At 49.8% G+C, this 19541-nt stretch overlaps 1 protein-coding gene across 8 annotated transcripts in view; it reads right to left on the bottom strand.

The window, feature by feature from the left end:
* EEFSEC (eukaryotic elongation factor, selenocysteine-tRNA specific) overlaps positions 1–19541 on the bottom strand; it is a 233985-nt gene that overhangs the window by 36660 nt on the left and 177784 nt on the right. For 6 of the 8 annotated variants that reach the window (XM_036229795.1, XM_036229794.1, XM_036229792.1 and 3 more), the window contains one exon: positions 6517–6673. The exons of 1 other annotated variant lie outside the window; for it this stretch is intronic. In XM_036229795.1, coding sequence (XP_036085688.1) covers positions 6517–6673 — 157 coding nt within the window. Of the gene's footprint in view, positions 1–6516; positions 6674–6697; positions 8525–17106; positions 17183–19541 lie in introns of those variants that run through there. One more of the 8 variants, XM_016132245.2, reaches the window with a different exon arrangement.

The following is a 19541-nucleotide window of genomic DNA, read 5'->3' as shown; positions in this document are numbered from 1 at the left end:
TATGGCTATGCTGCTCCAAAACACTAACATGGTCTGAGCAATAGCTGCCCACCAAGGACAGGGTGCCTGACTCAGCCCCTGCTTCTAGGCACCAGCACACAACAGGGGCATCTTTGTACACAAGCCTGCTATAGGCCCTGCGACAGCTCTTCTCTATACTTACAGAGACAAACATCCTTCCTCAGCTCACAAGTCCTCACCAGAGTGTGGTCCCATCATCTGCTGCGCCCCTGAGCCCAGCTGTCCCTGTGCTGATCTCTTCTGACTCAGCACTCTGCTCAGACCCCTCCTCTGCTTGGGACTTCTACTCATCCTCCAGGGCCAGGTGCAAGGCCAATGCTTCGGAAAGCCTTCCTTTCCCCAGACTCGCTTAGGGTCCTGCTATATGCTCTTCCTGTTATTTCACATATTCCCTGCCCAGCTTGATATGATTTGCCAAAATATAAATGCTTGTCCATCTTCCCAACTGCTAGAGGATGAATAGTCTCTCCTCTCAAATTTCTATGTAGAAGTCCTAACTTCCTGTACCTCAGATGTGACTGTGTTTGGAGACAGGGCCTTTTAAGAGGTAATTAAGGTAAAATGAGGTCATATGGGTGGGCCTACTCCAAGAGGACTGGTGTCCTTATAAGAAGAGGAGATTAAGACACAGACACACAAGGAGGCAGGACCATATGAAGACCGAACGAGAAGACAGCCATCTATAAACCAAAGAGAGAGGCCTCAGTGGACATGTGCTACCCCAGGTGAGGGCAGGTATCTGGTAGGCGAAAACAACACACAACCCTAGCCACTATTTACAGAGCCCCTGTCCTGGGTCAGATATTGTGGGTAGGAATTTTATGATCTAAGCTGCACTCTGTTCCTGGAAATCAGAACTATTCATCTCACGTTATTAGTACTGAAGCTCTAAGTGGGGGATGGCCTACCACAATCAGAAGGGACTGCAGGCAACGTGAGGGGTCCAAGGTGCCTGACTCTGGAGGCCGTGCCCTGTGCTGAGCCAGGTGACCCTCTAAGAACTGGGCTGGTGGCCCCTGCAGCCTTGGCCTCTCCTGCCACCCTCCTAAACTGATGCTAGGCACTGAGAGCCAGTGATGCTGAAGGCCTGGTGCTGCTCTGCTGAGTGCTCAGGCCAAGGAAGGTACCCTAGGACTCTCCTTCCATAACCAGTGTTCAGGACTTCCCTCTCCCGGCCAAGGCTCTGTTACCCTGGTACCTCAAGGGCCCAATACCAATAAATATCTAGTGAAAGAGAGATGAATAGAGGCCTGGGCTGCCCGTCTGAGTCCTAGGACACAAAGATGACACTGTATGCCCACTGTTTCAGTGCAAAGGCTCTAAGGTGGTCTGCCTGAACCTCAGTCCTGTGAAAGAAGGCTGGAAAGGTTCTAACGGACAAGTCAGCTGCAGTGCCTCTGTGCCCCTTGCTTCAGGTGGCCACTGTGTGGGGGACTGAAGAGGCAGACAGAGAGACTCCGGACTCTTATCAGTTCTGCAGCCGCCAGCAAGGGGCCTCAGGTTTCTTACCTGCAGAATGGGGATGAGTCAGATTAAGCAGAGGCACTCCCTGCCTTCCCAGCCATGCTGACCGTGAATTGTTGGTCTGTGCTTTTGTCTCTCCCATAGGGAGGTGCCTTAGGGCAGGACTCTGTTAGAATGGTCTTGGCATCCCTGGCCCTGAGACGACTCCACTGGAATTTGTTGAGTAGGACAGGCTGACACCCTCTCCTTTAAAGTTGTCTTTAATGAATTAGAGCTTCCAAAGCCATGTCATCAAAAGATGGCTGTGTTGAGGAAGTTCAGCAATGCTGGTGCCTGCCTATATTCAACGAATTTCTAGGGAGGCCCACGGCACACTAACCACCAGGCTCCTTGGCCCTCATAGGCCTGGGTTCATCCATTTGTTCATTCCAGTCCAATCTGTTGCACTGAACTCCTTCATTTATTCATTCGTGCAAGCAACATTTCCTATTCCATGGAAAGCTATCCCCTTTGGCTTGGCAAACTGTAGCCTTAAACCCTTGCAGATAGGCTCAGAGGGCAGAAGCTGAAGCCAGGAGGCTCAGGGACCCTCCTCAAAACACTTGTTGGAAGTGAGCAGGTGGTGGCACTTCTGACGTCCAGTCACTCTCCCAGGGGCCACATGGCGGCACCCCTGTCCTACCGGCAGCAAGCTCAGAGACCTTCTGCTCAAGCACACACCAAGGGGATTGACCACACAGTTCCCTTTTCCCACACAGGCTGAGGGACAGAGCTGCACTTTCAAACCTCACTACCTGCCCTGTGCATGAGAAAACAAGGCTCAGGGAGTGTCTTGGGCAGGTGTTCTGGATTCAAATCCCAGCTCTGATGCATAGTATTGTAGAACATGAGCAAGTTGCGCTGCTTATCTTCCAAGCCTCAATTTCCTCATCTTTGAAATGGGAATACTCCAAGTGGGTATAAGTAACAGCCAGCCTTTCTAGGAGCTTCCTAGGGCCGTCCTCTGACTGCTGTAATAGTTCCTGAGTGTTGGCTCCTCCTAACGAGCAGCAAACATAAGTTTCCTCTGAGTTCTTACTGGAAGTACAATTCCACAGGTTTTTTTTTCTTTTCTCATTTGCCTAGAGTCCATTAAGTTGTGCTTAGTAATTATTAAAAGGTTTTAAAGATCACCAAAATTTGATGACCCTAAATGAAAATCAGCAGGACTTGAGACCTCCATGTCAGAGTTTGAGAATCTGGTCACTTCACAATAAGACCAAGTTCCTGGCACATGACTGGACTCCTGGCAGGTGGGGCAGGGCCCACAGAAATGATGAGGCCTTTACTGGGGCCGCCAGTAGCTATGGGTCTCAATCATTGCTGCTCTGGCTTTCCTAAGGGGAGTATCTGCCTGCAGCTCTGTGACATGGTCAGATTCATTTGCTGTGAGCTGTGCGGTGATGATGAGGGGCAGTGATGCCCATTACGCCAGTGGTATTTGGGGCCTAGAGTTTTCTAGTGACAAAGCTCTAAGCTCTGTTTTCACTGTGAGCTATCCCCACTGGACTGCTAATGCAGACCATGCACAATCTTCCTCAAATCACCATTTTCTGGAGCACCTGGTGGGAGATGGGCCAACTGTCATGAATTTGGACCACTCAAAAAACTTGCCATATCTTATCAAGGCACCCATAACAACTACTGGGTCATTTTAGGGTTATGGGACAGTGTTTCATAAGATTAAATCATATGTATATGTTCGCTTTCACTCCTAGAGTCAATAAGCAGTGACTCGAAGCTGTCAAGAGTGACATGTCCATTTACCTTTCCACTTTTCTTTGGTTTGATGTCATCCAAGAAGTCACTTCCCCTGAATAGCTGGAGGTGTGGATGGTGGGAGCTGTTGTTCCAGCCTACTGTCCAGGCTGCTTCTCAGAGTGGAAGCTGGTGCATGGGGCACTGACACAGAGCAGAGGGTGAGAGCAGTAGGACAGTGCTGGCCGGGGTGAGCCACAGGCGGCCAGGCCACTGTGCTTCGTCACTCTCTGGGCAAGGTACCAAGCCCTCTGAAGCTCTGACAGCGCTCTAGGGGTGAACTGGAGAAGGCAATACAGCTCCATCAAACACTATTTGCATGTTATAGTTCAGCTTTGATTCTTGAATCTGAGACCCAAATATCCTTTCTGAAATTCAGGCAGTAGTCACGAGTCACTATGGGCCAAACCCTGCCAAAAGCGTGTTTTGTTTGGTTCTGACAGCTTTAGTGTTTAACCAGGAAATTTTACATAATAATTAAATCAGGTAAAATTTGATCCCTGGACCTATATTCCCATATAGCAAGATTTGGCTGGCACTGAGGAGCAGTTCTCCAGGTCACCACAGTCCCCGCCACTTGGTATCACCTGCTACCTGGCCTCTTCAATGCTTGCTTGGCCCTGCCAGCATCTGGCCTTGCCACCCAAGGTGAGAGCCCAGAGAGAGCTTGTGGGCCTGGGGGTCAGGGAGCAGATGGGAGGGACACCCAGAGGGCTCTTCAGTCTGCCTTCCCCAGCTAGGTCATCCTGCAGAGCCAGCAGGAGCCAGTAAGCTGCATTTGAACCCAGACACATTCATGGACAGAGGGCTGGACAGGCCCTCTGAGCCTCTTCCTGCTCCGGGGAGCCTCTAACCACGCAGCAGCACAACCTTGGCTTCTCCACCCATGCACTCCCAACTTGTAGCCAGCAGTGCTCTCTCCTCTTCCACCTGGCACTGATCGTTTGAGTTTATTGAGGAGTCTTTCACAATTAAGGCACTTCAAAAAAGCTAAAAGTAATTCTTTATGGGAGGAAATGGCAGGAAAAGAGAAGGAGGTAGGGGTGGGTAGTGAGGGTGGGTGGGATGAAGGAATCTGACCAGTTATATTTAATAAAAAGCTTAAAAGCCATAAACAGGAAGCAGACCTATTAAATAGGCAACACTGACCTAACAAAGGAATGTGAACTTGAGTTGACTGAAGCAGCGTCACCACATCTCCCCTCCCTCCACTCCTATGCAGAACTCAGGGCCACCAAACAAGCTTCCTTTTGCGTTTTGGGAACACTGCAACTCTGAATTTGCCTTGGGCTAGAGGAAGAGGAACTGAGAGGAAGGTCGGCACAATCCTATCTACCCTAAAAGAGGCAAAGACATGCCCTCTCCTCTGCACAAGTGAGGCCCCCCAGTAGCCTGGGGGAGGGGCAAGTGCTTTGCGGTACAGCTCTTTCCTCCAGGCAGCTTTGCTCTTGCCCTCCCAGGACCCTGCACACCTCCTTTCCCAAACGGCTCCCACACATTTGGGCCCAGGGCCCTGAGGACTGAGGCCTGCCCACTGGTCTGTCTGGCTCGAGCCTTGGGCATGTTGCCTGGAGCCCAGAACAGAGCACTGGAGGCTCCAGTTTGGCTGAGGTGAGGACGAGATGCAGCTGAGGAGCAGCGGATTGGGTAGGACAGGATCTTGAAGCCCAGAATCAGGTCTAGAGGCTCTCACTGGTGTGCCACCTCACCTGCCCGGAGACGGTCTCTCTATAGGGTAACGGGGCTCAGCCTCACCTAGACAGGGCCTTGGGGCACAGTCAAATAGCAGAGTCAAGCATGCAGGGAAGGAGGCCTTTGAGGACTACTGATCTCCCTCATGATAAGGCAAATGCCACACATGCCCTCTGGGCTTTCGGAAGGATCCTGGAGGCAAGGCTCCAGCCAGGCTCTTGGGAGAGGGGGTGTTGGCTTTGCATGGCAAGTTCCTAGGAGCTGGGAGTCCTGCTTCCTAGTTGGAGCCAGGGCACTACCGTAGCCAGAGATTTTACTCAAAAAACTACACACCAAGATCACATTGTTCCCCACGATTCCCTCCCTCACAGAACACAACCCAGAGCTCTGCAGCTATGCAGAGCGCAGCAACACACTGATGTGAGGTTAACTGTCAAATCCTTCAACTCTGTGGCATGCTGGATCATTGTCACATCATAATGCTGCGGGAGAAAAGACAGTGCATTGGTTCATTCCATAAATCTGCTAACATGGAAGCATCCCTTGGTCCTTGTCCTGTTGCCAGGTGCTACAGCAGAGCCTCGGCGGGCATCAAACAGACAGACCTCCATGCTTGAGCCACTCCTGCCCAAAGCCCTGTCCTCAAATGCACACCAAGATCATCCTCACCTCACGGCCTTTGTACATGTCTCCCTCCCTCTCCTAGGCACGTTCTTCCCTAGATATCTGTATGGTTCCCTCTCTTCCTTAGGTCAGGCCTCCACTCGACTGTGACCCCTTCAGAGAGGTCTTCCCTGACTGCCCTGTCCAGACAGCACACTTGGCAATTTTTGGCCATCTCCCTGTTGTACTGTTCTGTGCAGTGCAGTCTATCTTTACTGAGTGTGTTCATGACTGTCCCCTCCCATGACCACAGCACCTTGTCCAGTGCATAGTAGGACCTCAGGAAAATGAGTATGGAAAGAGTGCATGGGTAACAAAAGGGTTGACAGAGCTAAAGAAATCCAATGGCTCAATTTCTGGCAGCAAATGCACACCCTTGACCCCACCACAGGCAAGGCCAGTTCAGACTGAGTGGAGGCTCAGCAGGGTCCACTGGACTCAAAAGGAGGTGGCAACTCACATTCTGGGAAGTCCTACTGGCTACCAAGGCAGCGTGCCAGGCCCTTGGCAGTCTCAATCACTAACTCTCTCCTTCCAAACTGCCTGTCAGATCAATATTGTTATCCCCACTTCACAGACAAGCCATGTGACACATCCAAGTTCACTCTATATGGTCACAGAAAAGCGAGAACTCAAATTTAGAGCTTGAACTTGGCTCAGACCAGATGCTGACTCCACATTAGCCTTCTCCAAGATCCACACTGGCATTCCAGCCATAAACTGGTGGGACCAGAGGCCATGCGTCAGGTAGGCTGAGCCCTGCATGTCGGCACAGGTAGGCCTAGAACCCTGAGCCAAGGGGCACTGTTGGGGCACCATCTCTGCCATCTCTCCATGGTCTGCCAGCACCCAAGAACAAGAAGAAATAACCATACTCACCAGGGATGTGGATCTTGAACTTGCCACTCTGGCCGAAGGCACTGTCAATGAGCCCCAGTTCCCCAGTGGACAGATGCACCTTGAGCCCCACAAAGAGCTGGATATTGGTCTCCTTTTTGAATAGGGAGCGGCCAATCACGCTGTAGTCATCTATCACCTGTTCACACATACCCAGCCCCGGAGAAAGAAAACATCAGTGCCCACTGGAAAAGGCTAAAGCAACACCCTCCCAGGTGATCAGTTCCTCTTACCAATAATGGAAAGTACTGGAGTCATTATGATGACCGAACCCTCATCACCATCACTACCTACCACCACCACCACCTACTGAGCCTGGGCTGTGTGTCAAGCAGCTGTGAGTGCCTTGTGCGGATCAACATATTTAGCACCACAGCAGCAATGCAAGAAAGGCACTCTCTCCGCTTTATAGATGTTGAAATAGAGGCACAGCAGAGTTAGGTCATCTGTCCAAAGTCACAGAGCTCACAGGGTAGGGGTAGCTGAGAATCCAAAGGTGTCCTGCCTATACCTTCCTCTGCATGGCCTTGCCTGTCCCCAGCATTAATTAGTCTAATGACCGCCAGTGGCACTATCTTCATGATAGCTTTTCCAGATAACCCAGGCCTAGAAGATGATGTCTACCCCTGAGCTTGCATCTAGGCTTTCTAGAACATACCTCACCCTCTCTCTGGTTTCCCCTACCATGAGGTGCCTCTGGGAACCTGGTTTCTGCCACCTCATCCCAATACACACGCATATTTCAGCCCAAGGCTTTTTACTCCCTCTGCCTAGAGCCGCCTTCCTGGCCTGGCCCACATCTACTCCACAGCCCCACTGCCCCCTCCTCTACAATGCCCTCCTGTCTCTATCCCAAAATAAGTCTTATTTCCCCTGGTTCCCTAGGGTCCATGCCAGGCTCTCTGCTACAGAGCTTGTGCTCCCTTGCCTCTTGGTGGAGGCCCCGGGTTGAGAAGAGAGACACACGTGTACATAAAAAAGTTAGTTTGGTAAAGCCTTGATTTCACCATGAGCTGTATTCATCTTGAACCTTCTCCCCATGGGACTGAGCGTGGACTGAAAGTATTACTCTCCTGCTCCTGAGTCCGATTAAAGCTCCGGTACTCTGCTTGGGAAAGGTAGCATGACCAGGAGGCCCTGGCCAGGTAGCCTCCCTGCCCTGCCCAGCTTCTCTCCAGAGCCCGTGTTAGGAAGGCTGGGCCTTTGTAAAAGAGAAGAAGGAATACGCATGCATGCGTGTTAAAGACCAGACCCTCCCCTAGATGATCTTGGCAGGGCTCATATAGTTTCTTCCTGAGATTTGCTGCTCTTTGGAGAGAGGCCCATGTCCTTCCTGGCCTCTGTCACATTGGATCCTGCACGGAGGTCATGGAAAGACTTGGGGAGCTTCCCCCTATTCTCCAGCCCCCAGGTACCAGTCTGGGTGCTTTCTGGGTACACAGGATCTGGTTCAAGCGGTGTGGAGGCCAGAGGTATTGCCAGCAGTGGGACCTGCTGCATCTACCAGGCTCCTTTCCTGAGGCAGAGACTCCCGGGGGACTTCCATGGGCTGGGCTCTCCTTAGCCTCAGAAACTTCAGCTAAGATTCAGCCATGGGCCCCAGACGGATTGTTTTGAAAAGCAGAAACTGTCCCATTTACCCTAAAAACCTTTTGGAAAAACATATCCTATTCTATTTGATTCATGGTGCCAGATAAAAGGTATTTGCATTCCTCCTCTCCCGGGTGATGGATGAATTGGATACAAATAATGATAAGAATAATCATTTCCACTTGCACAGCCATTTAGAATTCACAAATCTCATTCCCACACGTGAACTCCTCCTCGTCCTTCAGGACTTGGCTCCAGTAGAGCAACCTTTGCAGGCTGTGGCTGCTGTGGGCTCTGCCCTCCCTCCTCGGCTCTGTCTGTCTGTGGGTGTTGCTGCTCCTGCTGCAATGGGTGTTCAGTAAGACTGGTGGGCGAACTGAATGCACATGGTTCCTCTGACCTACAGAACATGCAGTCAGGGCAAATAGATGTCACCAGCCCCAAATGCTTTCCCACGCGTCCCAGCTCCCAGGACCCCTGGCCCACACCCACAAGAATGGCCTGCATGTGGAGCTCCGTTCCTAACACGGCCAGAAGCCTTGAAGGCAAAGCCCATCTATTCGCATTTAGCAGTCCAGCCTAGCACAGTAGGTGCCCAAGACCCAATGGCTCTGGACTAGCCATTCCACATTCCCTATGACTGAAGGCACTCACTGTCACCTTCCGTCCCCAGCTTGGCCTCTACTGCCAAAGCTGCCTGTCCCTGGGAGTAAGAGAGAACCTCAGAGCCCCTCAGTCCCCCAACCTTCAAAGCCCCTCAATCCTCAGCCTCTAAGCACCCCTTGGCCTATGCTGACCAAGGCATTAGGAGGTCCCACTGACCCCCTGAGCACCTTTATCTATAATGGTTTTCATTCCTGCTTCAGAGAGGGCAGAGCTGAGCTCAGAGACAAGACCTGAGTAGGCTGCAGCCACCTGAGGTAGCAGTGCAGCAGAAATGTAACTCCCAGTCTGTTGGGCCTTTGCAAAGCAGAACAAGACCATGGCTAACTCATGCCAAACTAGAGAAGCAGGCAAGTGGTACTGCCTGGACACCTTGGGCCCACCGGGGCAGCATGGGAGGGTCCCAGTTCTTGGCTAGCTAGAGACAGATGTGGCTGAGCCGGAAGACCTGCCCAGGCATGGTGGCTGGCCAAGAAATGAAAAGGGCAGTGTCTACATCAGAAGTTTCCACACATACTGAGAGAACCATCTTCTAAAGGCACCAGAGGGACCAAGAAAAGTAACAAAAATAGGTGTTCTCTTAGACAGCAAGTCCTCATCATATTCACAGCACTGCTCTCTCTTTCTTCCACTGAGAGCCTACCATGTGCCTGGTGTATAGCTGAGAACAAATCAAAGCTCCTGCCCCAAGAAACTTACGCGTATCCTAGGGAAAGGGAATGTTTACACCGCCCTCTGCCCTACTGCCTGTGGACCGAGCACTGGCAAGACAGGGGTGCCCCATCTCTGTACCGGCCCCTGGTACCCAGTAAGGGCTCCAGTCAAGGCCTTCATGTCCACTGTGTCCCCAGAGGCCATGGCTCACTGCACCCTGTCCCTTCACCCTTCTGCCTGTCTCTGTTTTCAGAGGGCAGAGCGTTCCCTGACTGTTATCTGTTACTGTTCATTGTTCCCAACCAGGACACAAGATCTGTGGAGGCAATAACATGTCTCCTCCACAGCGGCGTTCCCTCACTGGATGGTCCCTGCATACCAGAGTAAACGGTGACTGCATGCCTTGCTGTGGTTGCTGGGACATGTGCAGTGCTCGGTTGTGTCTGTGGTCTTTCGTTTTTTAACAGCTTCAATGAGGCACAACTGATATATAACAGCATGCACATATTTAAGGTATGTCATCCTGTTCTTCTCAGAAAATTGGGTTCAGACCATCATTTTTTTAGAAAGACATAAAGAGGTTCTGGCATAAGAGATATTTAGAATTCAATTTCGGCAATAGCTGACTAGGCAAAGAAAACCTTGCAACTGGTGCTTAGTTTTGGGCCTTGGGAAACTTAAGACACCATGAAGCCTATCTGGATCCAAGTGCAGTCCTTGTTAAAATATCAGATGTCTCAAGTATTGAACCTGAGTTTGGAAAAATTGTAATTTTTCTTTGAGACCTTATGTCCCTATAAGGCCAAAGTTCTAACAGATGGATGCTATCTTCCTGTGAGGAGACCTGAATAGACAAGTAAAGAACCTTTAGGGAAAATTGTATCGTCCAAATCAGTCTCCAAAATTTGTGAGAAATAAGAAGGGCTTTTGGTAAAACCCTGAGGCATTACTGCCCAGGTAAACTGTTCTCCTTCACAAGTGAAAGCAAAAAGGTATTTGCTTACTTCATCAACTGGGACACTAAAGAATGTGTTACATATATCAATTACCGTAAAAAATTTACTTCCAGTTGGGATAGATGCTAGCAGCATATGAGGTTAGGAATGAGGGATAACAATGTGGTTTACTGTTCGGAAGTCCTGGACAAACTTCCAACCCTCAACCCTTTGGCTTTCTCACAGGCAAAATAGGAGTGTTACAAGGACTAGCACATGGAATAATAAGGCCCTGAGTTATGTAATATTCTATGATAGGCTTTATACCTTGAAGGTACTCTTTATTTATAAGATAGATTGATTCTGGGATGAGGTTTTGAAGGATTGATCTGAATCTTAATAGGAGGTACACTGTGGATTCTGCTAATATGAGCTGAAGATTTTGCCCATAATGAAGATGGCAGTTGGTCTAACAGGAACAATTGATCAGTGCAGCTACTGTACCATCGAAAACAACAAATAAAAGATGCTGAAAGGCCATTTAACTCACCTAATCAGCTGACAGTTACCATGAAACTCTAACATTATTTCTCCCTTTTGGAAAAAGAATATTCCAGCAGGATACTTCTCTAAGAGGTCTCGGCCTAATAAATGGCTATGGGCAGAAGGACCAAGGAGAAAACAATGTGTATTTCTAGAGGGGCCTAAGCAAAAAGGAACCTGTTAAAGTTTATCTGAAATCCCCACTATGCACATTGTTTTATTACTCCGCAGTAGGGGCTGTTTTATGACAGTGGGGTTAAGCACCGAGAGTGTAGTTCCAGTGTCAATAAGAATAAAAATAGTTTCCTTACCAATTTGAAGAGAAGTTTCTCCAAGCTGATTTAAGAAGAAGGATTGGAAAAGGCCCCTGCAGTTTCTCAGAGCCCCATCATTGGGAATTAGGACTTTGAAAAGGCTGGCTAGAACGCTGAGAGTGTCTGAAATGCTTAAACTTATGGCAATCCCTTTTCCAGTGTCCTGGCTCTTTGCAATAATGGCAGAAGTTTGGAGTCTTTCAGTTTTGCATAGGGCCTCTCATTTGCCAAGGCTGACAATTAAAAATCTTAGCAATCTTACTTCTAGGTGGCTCATTTAGAGTACAGGCAAGTTGACTGGCCAAATTAATGAAATCTACGGTGGCCACGGTAGAGCAACTTGCAGGTCAGATACCAGCCAGCCTCACTCTAGAACAATCTGATCATAGAGTACCAGGCCAAAAGCTTAAAAGCCAGTTCTGGGAAAATAACTGACCTTCAGAGTCTAGTTATAGGCTGAGTGGGGTGACACTCCTCTCTCTGAGATGGCACAGTTTAATACTGGGCCAAACTGACTAATTTCAGTAGAAATAATCTCTGTCCCCAAAGTGACCTTTAGGCAAAAGCCAGTTTAGTCTCAAAGGACAATGTGTTTCCAAAGAAATCAAGCCAATGTGCCAAATCGAGTACTCACAGACAACAGATAGACAAACAAGCTAGGCCTTCTTTAACACATGCACACAGAGGAAACAAAACAAAACAAAACAAAACAAAACAAAACAAAACAAAAAACAAAACAAAAACCCCTAAACAGTTCCAGCATAAAGCCCTGAGAGCTTCAAAATGCAAAAAGCGGCAGCTAAATACCAGAAGACTCACTCTAAACTTCCAAATCAGAGAGCGAGCAGGGAACCCAAGCAGCTCTCTATGTCAAGTGCCAGAACCTAGTTGCTTTCCTGCCCCCGAGATCTTTGGATTTTGGACAAGCCCTCAAAACGTTGTCTGAAAAATAATACTGACTATGTGTTTTGTCACCAAAAGGATTTATTTGGGGAAAAGGGTTCAACCCTGTGCATGAAGACATGATAAGCCACATGTACACTCTGGCCTGCATGCCAAAATGAAGGGGTATTTATATAAGGGAAAAGGAAGTTAATGAAAGGGGAAGTTAGAACCATAGAGCTTTATTATACGCATTGAGTTCTTCCTGTAGGGTTCTCATTATTATGCAAAGCAGAGTGTGACAACTTCCATAAGCCCTAGTTACTCCTATAGGCCCTCCCCCAACTGATTGTGTTTGCTTAAAGTTGCAGTTCATCGTTATGAGGTACATAATTTGCGAAGTTTAGGATATATGTATGTACCGATGAAACTATCACCATAATCAAGGCACTGAACATGTATATCACCCCCATCCCCAAATTCCCTCCTGTACCTTTATTACACTTCCCTTCTCCCTCCTCTCCCATGCTCTTCCTGGCGCAGCTTGGGCATACCCTCCTTCAGGCAGCTAGCTCTCCCCAGGGCAAGCCCCTCATGCCCTGAGAGCCTAGCTGTTTTGTCTCATCACTGACAGCTAGTCTATCTCCCAAACTGGGAATTCTGTCCAAACGGCCCAAGACTTGCAAGGCCCTGACTCATGGCAGGTCCTAGTAAATATGCACGTGATATGGAGGTAGGGAGGGAGAGACTGGTGAGAGAAGGTGGCTCTCAGCTCTTTGGGGATAAAAGTAAATCACTCCAGTGGATGTATGGTTGGAGGATACACTCATCAAAGGGTGCCCGGCAATCCTGCCCTGGGCCTAGCTGTCTTGCACACCCAATGCTGGTCTCTTTCAAATTAGAACAACAGCCTGGTGCTGGGCTTCCTGTTGATTAGAGCCCGGTGGTAGCAGGCATGCTACTTATTAGCGAAAAGGCCTTTCATAAGACTTTTTATTGCATCTCCTCCCTGCCGCTCCATTCTTTTGGTTATAAAATATTAACTTAAAAAGCTAAATACCATAGAGACAGTGGAAGATCCATTTTTCCCCAAGCAAAGGTCTTGCAATGAGGGCAGACTAATTTTATTAACTTCAGGGGAACTTCAAAAGCTTCAGGGCTTTCATGGCAGACAGTGAGGACCCCAAAGTTGGTTTAAGTACTACATAAACACAGGCCGGGAGCTGGGAAGTGGAGGGCTCTCAGCACTTTTTGTTTATGTTCTCATTTGACCAAGTGGGCCGGTGTGTGGGCTGGCAGGGCCTGTAATCTTGCTGGTGTGTGGTGCCATTCAGTTCACTGACCTACATTACCACAATATTTTTGTAAGCATCTGGGATAAGGTGAGGAGCGAATGGGCTTTTTCTACCCTCTGAGGAGGGCCTGAGGGGCTCCCTCTCGCTGTGGGCCTCATAGTCTCACAGGAACTGGAGTGGCCGTTTAGAAAGGATTTCAAGTTCAAAGAGAGCATCTGTCACTTCTGTTCTCTTGTCTTATGATTTTGCCAGAAGAAACAACAGTACTGATTGGGTACCATGCCATGCCCCCCCGTCCCCTGGTGCTACCTTCGGTGTTTTTGATTTCATATGTAGGTCAGGCAGTGAGGGGGCAAGGCTGGCCTTCAGCACACTGCCAAGAACCTGGTCTCAGGAACACTGGTGTCCCCGTGTCTACTGACAGTCCACAATGTCATGTTATAGCAGCCTGAGTGCATCCTGCTAGAAGCCAGCAGCAAATCCCTTCTCTCTGATTCCTGGCCCTCAGCGGATGAAGGCCACAAGTTGTCCTCAGCCACTTTCTGGGAGAGGTGCCTCCACACTATTAGTTAATCTTTAGAAAAGTCCTGCAGGAACTCAGCAAGATTAAAGGACTTGTCCAAAGTCACACTCCAGCCTTTCCTGCCACTTGGTGTCTGCGGGAAACCAGAGCCAAGGGGAGGCAGAGGTCTGGCAGCAGTGAAGGAGCCCAGCCATGGCATTCTCCATCCCTTGGGCTCCCCTGAGCCAGGCTGTGACTGGCTGGACCCAAGCTGACCTGCAAGTCCTGCCCAGGGGCACCATGTGGCTCTATCCCCCCAAGTCTCAGCTCCTGAAACCCCACGCTCCTGGATGATCTGATCTGCAAGTACAGGGACCCAACCCCCATGGGCGGTCCGGAAGGAAGGAAGCATGAGGGAGGATGGATGGAGTGTGCCGCAGGAACTGTGGCAGGCCCAAGCAGCTCCCTGTCAAAGGATGATATGCCAGTCTAGTGGATGCACGGCTGTGCAGTGCTGTGGACCAGATATGGAACACATGAAAAGCAAGCGAAGTGAAATACTGATTCCCTGGGCCTCCAGTCTCCTCAACTACAAAATGAGGTTGGAGGGAGGGTGAGCTTTCCCCATCTGTGGTGCTGGTGAATTCCAAGTAACCAGTTCCAATACAGGCCTCTGTATTTGGGAAAATGTGGCATACTAAAGATAAGAGAACACTGAGGGCAAAGGCTAAAAGGTTGGGGCCAGGTGTGAAGAAAGACGAAAGGATCTAAGAGCAGACTGGTGGGCATGGTCAACTTCTGTTCGCACAGTGTGTCAGAGCTGGGGCTCTGGAGCAAGACTGCCTGGTCTCAAAGCCCCAGTCTAGTGGCCTTGGGGACTGGCCTGTGGCCTAACCTGTGTGGGCATCAAGCTCCCATCTACAATTTGAGGGAAGAAAGTTGCTGCGGATTCACATGGGGCCTCTGCTGCCCCACACTGCCTCCTTGGGGCTTCCCTAGCTATACCACACAGGACCACAGGGCAGCAGCAGGTGGTGGCCTTTGCCCCAAACCCACTGGCTGCTGCCCTACAGATATGAGCAGACCTTGCTGGCTAACAAAGCATTCTTCCACAGCACCCTGCCAGCTGCAGAATCCTGAGGCAGAGGGCTACAGTAGGAGTGGTGGGAGCAAAGCCTGTGTTGGGGTGTCCAAGCACAGCCAGAGCTTGCCTGCACCAGCTGCCCCAACTGGAAGGGACAGGGGAGTCCTAAAAGGCAAGGACCTGGCCTAAGCTCGTTTCTACATCCCAGAACAAACCCCCTCCAGAAATTACTGGGGTTGGGGATGGGGTGGGTGCTAAGAGGGGACTCATCAAATGTCTGCTGCATGAAACCTCACTGGATTAAAAATCTGGTTGGGAGATGGACAACAGCCCTTCCTGATGGAGGCTGTGAGGCCTGCATCTCCAAAGAGCTTCGGGAAGACCTGGGGTCATCATCTCTTCTGGGTGTTGAAGGCAGGGAACCAGGGAAATGGCTTTGGCCCTATCCATCTCTAGAAAATGTGTGTGCACATGCACATGTACAATAGTTGGGCTCCTCTCCAAATTACAGACTCTTCTAACTAAAGAAGAGACCTCAGAGATCAGACATCAATATATCCAACAAGGAATAACTTTCAGAGAACAGTTGGAGGTTTTTCATTTTGAAATCAATCATTGTGATGTCAAGCCAAAGGGAACACATGTGGGATTTGCTCAGCAGGCCTTGCTCTTGGGGAGCAATGTTGAAATGGGGCCAGCACAGCTACAATAGCTCTAAGGGGAGGACTTTCACTGTTTGCATGAGTAATTTGCTTCATTTATTAGCCTTCGGTCATTGGCAGTCACTGGCTGCCTGTGGAAGCCAGGCTCTTACTTACATGCCAGTTGAGTCCCCACTGTCCCTAGCTTTTGAGTGGGAACTTGGCTGCCACTGCACATAATTATGTTTTACATGTGTGCGTCTCTCTCAGGGCCTGGCTCCCATGACGAGGCTTGGGAATTACACAAGTTCAGAAACAACTATTCTAATTCAAATGGGAGAACTGGCACCCAGGAAAGAGGAGCAGCAGGCTGTGAAATAGAGCGTTTGGTGGGGTTGGCTGTGAGGAAGACTAAACCAAGAGAAGGGGATGGAAATGTTTGAGTCCTGCTTCTGTCTCTTCCAGCTCTATGACCTTGGGCAAGCGACTTCTCTAAACCTCAGTTTCTTCCTCTGAAAAAGGCTATTGTCAGGATTAGGGGCGCTGATGTTGGCAAGAACACCAAAGACTTGGTAGCACAATAACCACCAAAGGAAAGAATCTCAACTAGCAGAATTTCAAACTGGGAGAAGCTAAAGTGGAGAATGGAAGCACCATCTGGGACAGGGGATCTTCTAACATACCCAGTAACCACGAGACATAGAGACTTAGGGAGTCTGCTGAAGAAAAGCAAAGGTGCTAACAAGTGCTTGGTACAGACTACCTGCCAGGGGCTGCCCTCAGGTCTCCCCTCCTACCCCAACTTCCCTTCCCCAATAAAAGTCCTCTCTTAGGTCCTTCCACAAATGAGGTGTTAACTCTTCCAGGGCACGTGAAGACCACCAGGGTTGACAACTTCCCCAAGAGTTCCTGAGATGATGATAATGTTCTGGTACCATTCTGGTTTGGTATAGAGAACATTTCACCAAAACGAGCCCAGTACAGGGCCACAGTGGGACCATGGGCAAGTCAAGTCACTCCTCTGAGCCTCAGTGTTCTCTCCTGTGAAACAAGACAAATGTATCCACTTCCAAGATTGATGTAAGGAAGGCATGGGATTTTTGATGTGAAAGTACGCTGTCAGTGAGGATCCGTCTGATTGAAATCCTCTGGGGTAAGTCTAGGAAAACAATAGCCTTCAGTTCATTTCATTTTGTCAAGCAGGTTCCAGAGGCCCAGGGTGAGGAGGCCTACGGTGGGTCACTGTCTGGGCATCACAGAGGGTGCCCTCCTGTGGAGGAGTGGGCCCACTGCTGCCTACAACCAGTTCTTAGACTAGCCAGGGCTGTCTTTCTCAAACCTGGGCCAGCCATCACTGAGCAGGTACCCTGTCCATTAATGAAAAGACAGGCTTCCTAATTCCCTCCACCCTCAAGACCTCTTACCCCCATTGAATGCCTCCCTGTTTCTATTTTCCATTACCCAGGCACCTGTGCAGGTAAAAGTTCCTGTCAGTGGCTGATCAAGAGGTACCAAGGCACAGCTCCTAAAGGCAGCTGCATTTTCCTGGAGAAAAAAAAAAATTAGACATTTTACTGAGCACTTACTATATACCAGGCCCCATCCTGGCCTTTTGCACATTCACTCCCTACCACAGCTCTTTTAAAGAAGAAACAGGTTCTGGGAGAGAGACTTGTCCATGGCCAGGCCAAGACAGCACCTGCTCAGTGCATTGGTCTCCAGAGCCAGCTCTTTCTACCATGTCAAGCAAGACTCAGCTATTGATGCTGACATCTGTATGGGAAGAGAGTCCAAGGGTTTGGGCTAGGGCCAGAACACTAGGACAGCCATCTGATCTTCTCCCTAATGAGAGTACCTTCTCAGTCTCTGTTTTAGGTGCACCTGTTTTCTAGAGTGGCCTGGGAGCTGACACAGCCTTCCACCTGCTAACAGGGGCATAGGGGAATGAAGGGCAGCAGTGAGCCAAGTGGCCAGTTGGACTGCAATGCTGCTTCCTCCAGGGGCTGGGGTACTAAAGCTGCTCATCTGGGGCCACCAAGCCAGCTGGATGGCTCCTGCTCAGGAAGGACGGTGAGGAATCCTTGCTCACCAGAGGCAGTCACAGGCTGACCTGAACCTCAGCCAGCACCTTCCTAGTACCCTGGACACATTTAACAAGTAATCAGAAGCACAGTGGGCAAGCCTGGGGCTGGGAAGCAGCACTGCCTCCAACTTCGAAGCTGGCCAGCACTCCTGGCAGTGTCCGTCTGTTTACACTTGGTTGGGGCAATGCCATAGGCTCCTCTGGCCTGGCCCTCAGGCCTTCCCACATGGTGCCAATGGATGCCAGACCCAGGATGACTAGCACTCCTGGCCTGATCTTGCTACAAGAAGAATCCGGGCATCTGCTTGGCCCTGTCCATCTCCTCCAGCCCTGGTCTCAAGAAAGCATCCACCTGGCCCCACCTGCCTGCCTCCCTGGCCTGCCATGCCTTAGCGCCCAACTTCACAATTAGTGGCAGGCAAATGGTAGGATGCTCAGGTATCAGTATCGTCTTTGTCCTGGTGGAAAGGTGGGCTGAAAGAAACGAGGTGAGCCGGCATGAACACCTTTGTTTCGTAGAAAATGACTTGGGTGGAGCTGTGCAAGCTGCAGGAGCAGAGAGGGAGGCAGCTGGACGTGGAGGCAAGGAGGGTCTTCTGGAGTGTGGCAATAGGTGTGAAATGAAGCAGGCAGGGGTGCAGAGCACTCACTGTCCCTGGCATTAAGCCCCCATGTGCCCCACAGACTAAGTGACTTTGCTGATAGCCAGATGACTCAAGCCAACCCAGTGGTGGTGGAGCTCAGGGTGAGACCAGAAGGCTAGGTGAGAACGGCATGGCTAGGGACCTTGAGTGGACAGCCTCTCTGGCCCTGCTCAGAGGATTTTTCAGCACAAGTTGAACAAAGGAGCCTAGTCTTCCCTAGACCCCAGGCTGCAGCATTTTCCCTGTTCAGGGATGAAGAGCCTGGCTTCAGTAGCAGGCCCTACCTGCTTCTTGGAGCTCCTGTCCCCTGCCCTCCAGCTGCTAGGCATCCTGGGCTGAGAGTCCTTTCACAAATGGCCGAGGCCAGGCATGGCAGCTCTGTGCCTCTCCAGAAAGAGTGCCTGGACCTGAGACACCCCTCTCATCCATCCCCCTTCCTCCCCCCTCCCCTGCCCTCAATGACTGACCAGTAACAAGGCGCAGATCAAAGGTGACCAACTCTTTATGCTTTTCTCTGGCCAGAAAACCTCCTCCCACTTCAGCAGAGTTCCTTGTTCCTCTTCTGGCCTCTGTAGCTCTCTGAATGTCACTCTGTTATAGGCATGAGTCTGTCCTGTTCTAGGAAGACCCCATTTCCTATCAGACCCTGTCTTGGGCTCACTAAGAGAGGAGTCACTGGCCTGAATCTGCATGTGGCGAAGGTGCACGGACCTCTAGGGACATGGTCCTGCAGCTCCCAGTCTCAGCTGTGACAAACTCTTCACTTCTCATCATTTTCACCAGATCTTTGCACACTCGTACTATTATTTACCCAATAGTTTTCTTTAAATACATATGCTTAAAAGGGAAACTTCACATGATACCCTAAAGAGAAAACTAGACTGGCTTGTCATAAACAGGAACCTGATGGTAAAAGTAAATACAATGAAGAAAATGCACTGAATTCCTAGTTGTATACTGCTACTATGGAAGGGTCTGAATCTTGGCCCTATGTGCAAGTCCCTTTGTGGGAATCTAAGACTCTCTGTAATCAAAGGACTGTCAGAAAACTGAAAAATAAAAAAAAAAGATTATTACTAAGGGATTCAACATTATATAATAATATGAGAAGTGGTCTTAATCAAATGAATAGCAATTTACTGTTTGCTAATTTCCAAGCAGAAAATATATGAGAGAA

This window comes from Rousettus aegyptiacus, unplaced genomic scaffold (assembly GCF_014176215.1).
Source record: "Rousettus aegyptiacus isolate mRouAeg1 unplaced genomic scaffold, mRouAeg1.p scaffold_m13_p_12, whole genome shotgun sequence".
Lineage (NCBI taxonomy): Eukaryota > Metazoa > Chordata > Mammalia > Chiroptera > Pteropodidae > Rousettus > Rousettus aegyptiacus.
This window is presented reverse-complemented; position numbering and strand designations above follow the sequence as displayed.